This window comes from Equus asinus, chromosome 9, assembly GCF_041296235.1.
Source record: "Equus asinus isolate D_3611 breed Donkey chromosome 9, EquAss-T2T_v2, whole genome shotgun sequence".
Taxonomy (NCBI): Eukaryota; Metazoa; Chordata; class Mammalia; order Perissodactyla; family Equidae; genus Equus; species Equus asinus.
The window spans coordinates 38889263-38898996 of record NC_091798.1 but is presented as its reverse complement, the minus strand read 5'-3'; the positions used below and the strand labels follow the sequence as shown (position 1 = coordinate 38898996).

General features: G+C 38.5%; 1 protein-coding gene across 1 annotated transcript; it reads left to right on the top strand.

Annotated features, from left to right (window-relative positions):
• Window positions 1-4382: 4382 nt before the first annotated feature.
• On the top strand, window positions 4383-9366 carry PCDHB4 (protocadherin beta 4). Its single transcript, XM_070517286.1, has one exon. It carries the CDS (start codon window positions 5353-5355, stop codon window positions 7738-7740), a length of 2388 nt encoding a protein of 795 aa, XP_070373387.1. The 5' UTR covers window positions 4383-5352; the 3' UTR covers window positions 7741-9366.
• The last annotated feature ends 368 nt before the right edge of the window (window positions 9367-9734 follow it).

Genomic DNA, 9734 nt, shown 5'->3' with positions numbered 1-9734 from the left:
TGGTAAGAAACTCAACTTCTAGAACAATTTGGGATTTATAAAAAATTAAAATTGTATTCTCTAAATATTGTCATTTTGAAGGGTTTTTTTTTTTTTTTGCTTAAATTTCTGTCTTGCTGGGGAAATGGATTTCTTTCTTTTTATTTTTTTTTTCTTCTTGAGGAAGATCCTGAGCTAACATCCATTGCCAATCCTCCTCTTTTTTCTGAGGAAGATGGGTCCTGAACTAAGAGCTGTGCCCATCTTGCTCTATTGTATAAGTGGGATGCCTGCCACAGCATGGCTTGGTAAGCACTGCATAGGTCCACACCTGGGATCCAGGCCTGGGAACCTGGGTCTGCCAAAGCGAGCATGTGAACTTAACCACTATGCCACTGAGCCAACCCCAGGAAACAGATTTCTTCATCCTGAATGTCTCATCCTATTCAACAAGATTTAATCAGTAATCAAAAAACCTTCCACAAAGAAAAGCCTAGGACCAGATGGTTTCACTGGTGAATTTAAACTGAATGTTTAAAGAATTAACACCAATCCTTCAAAAACTCATTTAAAAAAAAAAGAGCAGGATCACTTCCCAATTCCTTATGAGGCCAGTATTACCCTGGTGCCAAAACCAGACAAATATAACACAAGAAAAGAAAACTAAATACCAATATCCCTAATGAATATAGATACAAAAATCCTCAACAAAATATTAGCAAACTGACTCCAGCAACATATAAAAAGAATTATACACCATCCCTAAGTGGCATTTGTCCCAGAAATGAAAAGTTGACTTAACATGAAAATCGATCTATGCAATGTGCCATAGTAACAGGAAAGGACAAGACCATACATCCATCCCAATAATATGGAAAAAGCATTCTACAAAATGCAACACCTTTTCATGATAAAAACACTCAACAAACTAGGAATAATAGGGAGTGTCCTCAACCTGATAAAGGGCAACTATAAAAACCCACAGCTTACTTCAGATTTAATAATGAAAGACTGAACCCTTTCCCCCTAAGATTAGGAACAAAACAAGGATGTCCCCCCTCCCTACTTCTATATGACATCATACTAGAAGTTCTAGCCAGGGCAATTAGGCAAGAAAAAGAAATAAAATAATCCAGAATGAAAATGAAGAAATAAAAGTATATTTGCAGATGACATGATCATGCATAAAGAAAATCCTAAGGAATCCACACAAAAAAGAACTACTAAAATTAATAAAGGAGTTCAGCAAGGTTGGAGTATGCAAGATCAGCATTACAAAAATCAACTGTATGTCTACACACTAGCTTTGGACAATCTAAAAATAAAGTGAAGAAAGCAATTCCACTTATGATAGCATCAGAAAGAATAAAATGTGAATAAATTTAACAAGATAAGTGCAGGACTTCTTCACTGAACACCACAAAACATCACCAAAAGAAATTAAAGAAGACCTAAGTAAATGGAAAGTGTCCATGTGCTGGAAGACTTATCATCGTGAGGTGGTGATGCACCCCACATCGGTCTACAATTTCAATAGAATCCCTATCGAAAGCCCAACTGGCTTTTTTTTTTTTTGCAGAAATTGCCAAATTGACCCTAAAATTCCCATGGGAATGCAAGGGACAAAGAATAGCCAAAACAATCTTGAAAAAGAACAACAAAGTTGGAGTCCCACCTCCTGATTTTAAGGATGTATTAGAAGTTAGACATTAGATATTTGAATATTTTGATACATTAAACATATAAATACTATCTTTTTATTTAACATGCACTACAAGAAATTATTAGAAATTGTCTTAGATTCCATCACAAATTTCTCAAGCCAAACTCTGTAATTATTCAAATATCTCCTTTCTAAATTTGCATTTCAAAGAGTATGGTTTTAAAAAAGATCTTGTAAGTTTAGTTTGGAAGGTTACCTGATACTAAATCTTAGTTTGCTTTCACCAGTGAGCAGTATTATTTGCTTTACAGTTATTTTATTCAAATGGCCAGCTCATGTATCTAATTTATCTAGTAGAAAAATTCCAAAAGATAATTCCATTTATAAGAATTTCTAATAAAATCTGCAAACCATTGATATTAACCAATTATTAATGTTAGCTTAATACTTTGAAATAATACTATTTTGATTCTGAACTAAAAATACTAGTTAAAATCTAATTACCTATTTCACCAATTTATCTCTTTCTCTCAATAATTAATGTTTAATCTCCTTCTACTTTCTCCCTTCAAGTTAGGAACAAAACTGCCCTTGAGTCATCATGAAGTTTAAAAAACATTCTCTCACTTCTGTTAAAGCAAGTGAGACTATTCAAAACTTGAAAGTATCGATTTAGCATTTTGAACCTTAGGACTACTCGTATTCAAATTCCTTTAAAATGATTTTTTTTTCTTTCCTTCAATGGTATTTAAAGTTCTCACCTATATTTTACCAGGGGAGAATTAAAGCTGTTATTTAATTTCCAGACTACTCCTCTAATTAATCTGTCTCTCTTTGTATATTCAAAATGGAAAGAAAATATTAAATATCATGCTTCAGGTCTGGCAACCAATGGTGCTACCTTGCATGAATCCTTCAGAATGGATACTGCACCTTTCCTGACTGGAATGGAATGGTTTTTCAAGTGATCAGTCTTTATATCATTAACTCCTCTTCCATGCAGGTATAATATAGTAGATTTTTTTTTCTGATAAGTTTGGCAGTTTGGGGGAATAATGCATGACATAATATATTAGGCTATCCTTCTGGCCACTCTTCCTGATTTTAACATTATATCCTGATAACATTTTTAAAAATCTACACATAGGTTTTTTTCTCTAATATTTGAGGAAATTCATTATGTCACTCAAATTTTTTTATTTACCTAATTAATGATCTCAACAATACACTATTAGTTTTCCTTCCAATTTCTAAGTTTTGTAAGCACCTCTCTCTGCTGGTACCTATCTCTACAGGCAGGTAAACCATTTTAAGAGTTCTTATATTAATTGAAAATTTGAATACAAATATAATTCACCTATGATATCTATGTACTCAAGGCAAGGCTGAAGTTTGGATCTATATAAACTAAAAAGTTTTTCACCTCTCCAGTTCCACTCAGAAAGAGAAGAGAATGGATTCTGGAGCCACTGTAACAGTTTGAATCCTAGCTCTGCCATTTCACATGCTGTGTGACTATGGGCAGGTTATTTAAATTCTCCACGCCTCAATTTCTTCATCTATAAAATGTGGCTAATAAGACTGCCCACCTCATAGGGTTGTTTGGAGGATAAAATAAGTTAATAAATGTAAAATGCTTAGAATAGTATCTGACATATAATGAGACATATATGTTAATACCATCTAGATTTCATTTGTTTTGGATTGACAAAAGGGACTGAAAGAGCTGGTTTGCAACACTATTGCTCTGTCAACATATAGAAATAAGTAAACAAAATATAGTTTGAATTTTGTTCTGAACTCTAAGTTGAATCTAACTAGAACTTATATTATGAACAATTTGCTCTTTGTTTTGCTCGGGAGATTTGTTTTCCATTTATATCTAAAATAATATTCTTTCTTTTTATTCTTTTCAGTATATGTTATTTATTATTTTTTATTGTACCTAATGTTGATACATATTGTATCTCCTCTTATTTGCCTTAAATGTGAAAGAAATTCTAAAGTGTATTAATATCATTATTGTTGTCATCGCTAAATCTATTGCGGGAATTAACAGAACTAGAATCAAAGTAAATTTAATTGAGTAGTGCTTAGTGTGCATTGTGCTCACACCTTTCAGAATCTATATTCAAATTCAGACATGTTAATGGCTGAAGATATAACCTGACAATAATCTTCTTACATATGTAGAAATAGAATCATTACAGTGGATTAATTAACTTATTTATTCAACTGATATTTATTGAATGACCACTATATCCAGGCTTCTTTTAAAATAATTTTCCCAACACTTTCTATCACTATCAGAATCTAAGATTATTGACATGCTTTTAAAATAATTCATTCAACATGAATTATACATGCTAAATTATTAGTTTAATTAAGTAATTAAATTACAAGATTTTTAAGGGGAGAAAATATCATATGTGTCAAGATATGTGGTACTCCATTAATAAACTAATTGCACCCCCCAAAATGGCTGTGTCTCAGTTGACTTTCTATATCAGGGCAATCTTAATAGCTGCACAGTGTGCTGGAAGCCATTTTATAAACAAGTCTCTCGTCTCCACCGAATATGAGTAAACAAGGTCTGAGGCACTGTTTGCTCGCAGATTAAAATGTTTTAAATCAGGGCTTCTTATTTTTCCCCAAATCAGCTAGTGGAGGAATATGCTATCTGGGATAGAAAGGATCAATGTGGTAAGCAGCAAACTCATTATAAAATATAGATATCTATCTAGCTAAATAAGATTAAGCTTAAAGTCTTTTATCTTAGCAAAATTCTATGATTTTTACTCACTTGAATTTGCCTTGACATTATCCTGATAATAGTCAAGTAGAATAATCAAGTGCTATCACCCTCTGAGCATCATTTTCTGATCTAGAAAAGCCCTTTCATTTCTTCTCTAGGTCTAAGAATCTGAATCTAATACTATTTGACTTCCTTCTAAATTTAATGTAAGCTCATGCTGTAAAAGAACTTATAACCAAGCAAGATGCCTCTTTATTCAACTGTATTACAATTTGCACACCAGCATAGGGAAATAGAACCTTTCCTTTGAAAACTAGTCTCCCTGAGACCATGTGGTACAGAACTCCTTGACAAACTTTCACATCATCATAAATTCCTCGTGTAGTTGAAAATAAACAGCTATCACTATTTTGAATTGTAATTTTATAAGAGTTTACCTCCCCTAGTTAGATTATGCAAAGGGGAGATAGAAGTTCTTTGCAGTCCCACTGATAAGGGTGTGGGGAGACGGAGATATCCTCTTACTTTGTGCTCACAATTATTCTAGCTTATGCAATGTAATAGAATAAGCTTATAAATTATGCAATTTAATGGGATACCAAAGTTTTTTAAAGTTCTATACACCTTAAAAAGTGGCTTGCATTTGGAGGCTTTCAAAATTCGCTGCGACTTCAGAAGATTAATTTCTCAATCAAGACGCAGGGTGGCGCTGCAGGCTAAGATTGTGAATAAGGAGCCCTAGAAAGCTCGCGTATTCCTTTGTTGCAAGACGGAATCAAAAACACTCGAAAGAAGCTTTGCCAGCAGCACTGGTTTACCAGAGTTTGAGCAGAGATATACTCAACAAATTTAGAATTAAAAGCAGCTCTGTGAGGATTCCACGAGGCAAGAATTGACCATCTCTAGTCTTTTTGTGGTTGCTGAAGGGATTGAACGTAAGAACCCGAGTTCCAACATGGAGACGCTAGAGAGAATTCAACCAAACAGGCAAGTGATGGCCTTTATTTTGATGGTGTTTTTGTCTCAGGCTCGCCCCGAGCCTATTCGTTATTCTGTGCTGGAAGAAACAGAGAGCGGCTCCTTTGTAGCCCATCTGACCGGGGATCTGGGCCTGGGAATAGGGGAACTGGCCGCCCGGTCGGCCCGGGTGGTGTGTGACGATGACAAGCAGCGCTTGCAGCTGGATCGTCAGACTGGAGATTTGCTTTTGAGGGAGAAACTAGACCGGGAAGAGCTATGTGGCCCCATTGAACCCTGTGTACTGCATTTCCAAGTGTTCCTGGAAACGCCAATGCAATTTTTTGAGGGAGAATTATCAATCCAGGACATTAATGACCACTCCCCAGTATTCCCGAATGGGGAGATTCTCTTGAAAATACCGGAAAACAGCCAGCCAGGAACCATATTTCCGTTAAAATTAGCTCAGGATTTGGATGTGGGCAGTAATGGTCTTCAAAAATACACTATCAGCTCCAATTCTCACTTTCACGTTCTCACTCGAAATCATAGTGAGGGCAAGAAATATCCAGATTTGGTGCAGGACAAAGCGCTGGATCGAGAGGAGCAGCCTGAGTTCAGCTTGACCCTCGTGGCGCTGGACGGTGGGACTCCACCCAGGTCTGGCACCGCCATGGTGCGAATCCTGATCATGGACGTCAATGACAATGCTCCTGAGTTTGTGCACACCCCATATGAGGTGCAGGTCCTGGAAAACAGCCCCGTGGACTCCCCAATACTTACAGTTTTAGCTAGGGATGTCGATGCTGGAAATTTCGGGAGCGTTTCCTATGGCTTGTTCCAAGCATCAGATGAAATTAAACAAACTTTCTCAATAGATGAAGTCACAGGAGAAATCCGACTGACAAAGATATTGGATTTTGAACAAATTAAATCTTACCACGTGGAAATTGAGGCTACAGATGGAGGAGGCCTTTCTGGAAAAGGCACTGTAGTCATAGAGGTGGTGGATGTGAATGACAACGCCCCTGAACTGACCATGTCTTCACTCACCAGCTCCATCCCAGAAAATGCTGCTGAGACCGTAGTTTCTATCTTCCGAATTCGAGATAGAGACTCCGGAGACAATGGAAAGATGATTTGCTCTATTCCAGATAATCTGCCGTTCATTCTAAAACCGACTTTCAAGAATTTCTACACCCTGGTAACAGAGAGCCCGCTGGATAGAGAAAGCCAGGCCGAGTACAACATCACCATCACGGTCACCGACATGGGATCCCCCAGGCTTAAAACCGAGCACAGCATAACCGTGCTGGTCTCCGACGTCAACGACAACGCCCCGGCCTTCACCCAAACCTCCTACACCCTCTGGGTCCGCGAGAACAACAGCCCCGCCCTGCACATCGGCAGCGTCAGCGCCACAGACACAGACGCAGGCGCCAACGCCCAGCTCACCTACTCGCTGCTGCCGCCCCAGGACCCGCACCTGCCCCTGGCCTCCCTCGTGTCCATCAACGCCGACAACGGCCACCTGTTCGCCCTCAGGTCGCTGGACTACGAGGCCCTGCAGGCCTTCGAGTTCGGCGTGGGCGCCACGGACCGCGGCTCGCCGGCGCTGAGCAGCCAGGCGCGGGTGCGCGTGCTGGTGCTGGACGCCAACGACAACTCGCCCTTCGTGCTGTACCCGCTGCAGAACGGCTCTGCGCCCTGCACCGAGCTGGTGCCCAGGGCGGCCGAGGCGGGCTACCTGGTGACCAAGGTGGTGGCGGTGGACGGCGACTCGGGCCAGAACGCCTGGCTGTCGTACCAGCTGCTCAAGGCCACGGAGCCCGGGCTGTTCGGCGTGTGGCCGCACAACGGCGAGGTGCGCACGGCCAGGCTGCTGAGCGAGCGCGACGCGCCCAAGCACAGGCTGCTGGTGCAGGTCAGGGACAATGGCGAGCCGCCGCGCTCGGCCAGCGTCACGCTGCACGTGCTGCTGGTGGACGGCTTCTCCCAGCCCTACCTGCCGCTGCCCGAGGCGGCGGCCGAGCAGGCGCGGGCCGACCCGCTCACCGTCTACCTGGTCGTCGCGCTGGCGTCGGTGTCGTCGCTCTTCCTCCTGTCGGTGCTGCTGTTCGTCGCGGTGCGGCTGTGCAGGAGGAGCAGGGCCGCGTCGCTGGGTGGCTGCTCGGTGCCCGAGGGCCCCTTTCCGGGCCACCTGGTGGACGTGAGTGGCACCGGGACCCTGTCCCAGAACTACCAGTATGAGGTGTGTCTGACAGGAGACCCTGGGACTGGTGAGTTCAAATTCCTGAAGCCAATATTCCCCAACCTCTTGGTTCAGGACGCTGAGAGAGAGATTAAAGAAAACTCCAACTGCAGGAATAGCTTTGTATTCAGTTAAGTATTGTATTTGGTTAACTGAACCTCCCCTTAGTTTTGGCAAACCTAACCCCCACTTCAATGCCTTTCTTTTAAGAAATTGTATTGTCGTCTAAATATGGATACCTCTATTCGAAAGCTATGCATGTCCCTGACCATGCTAAATCTCTTCCTTTTATTAATGTTCATTGCACTTAGCAGTTTTAGTTATGCTAGATATTGAATATGTATTTTCTTTGTATTTTACCTTCTCTTGGTGATTAATCTTTCCATAACTATACATTATTCAAGTGGCATAAGAAGAAATTTTACTTAAATCAACATAGTGAATGTCTTTTTAATGAAAAGTTTTAAAGCTTTTTGTAGTCGTGTATTTCCATATATTTATGGTGCTTGTCTTTACCATGTAAATTTATCTTTACAAGGCCAGATTATTTGAAATTCTTTATAGCTATCTAGGCCTTTTTTGTAGACTGTTCTACTGGAGTATCCCCCTAAACAGCCGTGAGCACGTAACTTGTTTCTCCCAACTTGTACGTAAACATACACTTCATTAAAATATTAATACACTAAAATCACGACTTTCTCCTACTGTGAGCACCACATATACTAGAGAGTATCTTATTTATTTGGTTGCTACTTACCTAGCATGTTGTAAGTGTTCCATACTAATACCAAAATTAAAAAATTATTCTCATTTATAAATAATAATGAATGAAAAATCTTAATATAATTCAACTTCTCTTTCACTAAATAAAACTAAGTCACTGCTTGGTAAAATCTTTTTAAATTAATCTCAGAATCTTAAATAAATCCTAAGTCCTTTCAAAGGATTTAAGAGTCTGGAGGGCATTATACACTTCCTTGTCCTTCCTTTTGCCCTATAAGTAGAAGTTCTAGTGTAGTTTAATGTATGTTTCTCTTGGTTTTCCTGTAGCTTCTCCGCACCTTTCAAAAGAGCCAGAGAATTTATTCTGAGTTTTGGTTATTCTGTTCAAGTCTGATTATCAGGTGATATCAGATTTTTACTTTAAGTTACTTTGCAGACATGGACAGCTTTTATCAACAAAATAATGATTTATTTTTGATGTCCAAGTTATCTTCTGTTTTGTTCTTCAATGTAGCTTTCAGACATTTTGTGTAAATTTACTTTTTAATTATACAGAACTTTCATTTGTAAGAAATAAGCATTATTTTGTCCTTTAGGACAATAAGAATAGAAACAGAAATTAAATAAGTTTTTATCTGAATTATAATTGTTTTATGTTGTGTTCAATAAACCAAGTAAGCCGATTACATGGTTTCCAACTAAATTTATATGGATATAAGACCACTTAGTTAAACTTTTGGCACAACGTGAGCAATTTAAGAGCTTGCTTTATAATCTAATATTTATTTTTAAATCTCAAATGTCATCCTACTGGAATTTAATTACTTGCACTTTTTCCTGAATTACCTTTTTTCCTAAGGATATAGTAAAATAAAAAGGGAAAATTACTGACTGTTTAAGTTATTCTTGAAACATAGGTTTTAGCCTTCATCTAATCTAAAAATTGAAATTAGAGGGTGATAAAAAATGAGAACAAAATTAAATACAAACAGATATATAAGACATAAATATGGTAGTCACCTTTAATGATTTCTCCACTTATCAGCTATTTAAATAAAATAGATTTTATATATAACGGCAAGAAATCTGATGGAAGTTTTTACCAATATATTTCAACATTATGAAAATCTAAGTTCACTTTTTTTGTTTATGCCAGGAAAGTCCAGTTAGTATAATCACCCAAATGAGACTGGCCAAATAAACAGCCAGAACCCACCTTTATTTATTTATGTGAGTAAATTTGTGAATTACTTCATGTATTACTTTATGAATTACTGTGTGTATTCATAAAGCATGGATCATTCCTTACCCGCTTAGGGATCACCACCAGACTTTGGTGTAGAATAGATCAACATTTTGAAATTCAATTGTTAGAAGTTAGTAGTAAACATGATTCAAATAACTTC

What these genes read in the sequence shown, in the direction of transcription:
- PCDHB4 (XM_070517286.1), top strand. Translation starts at nt 5,353, where the DNA reads ATGGAGACGCTAGAGAGAATTCAACCAAACAGGCAAGTGATGGCCTTT.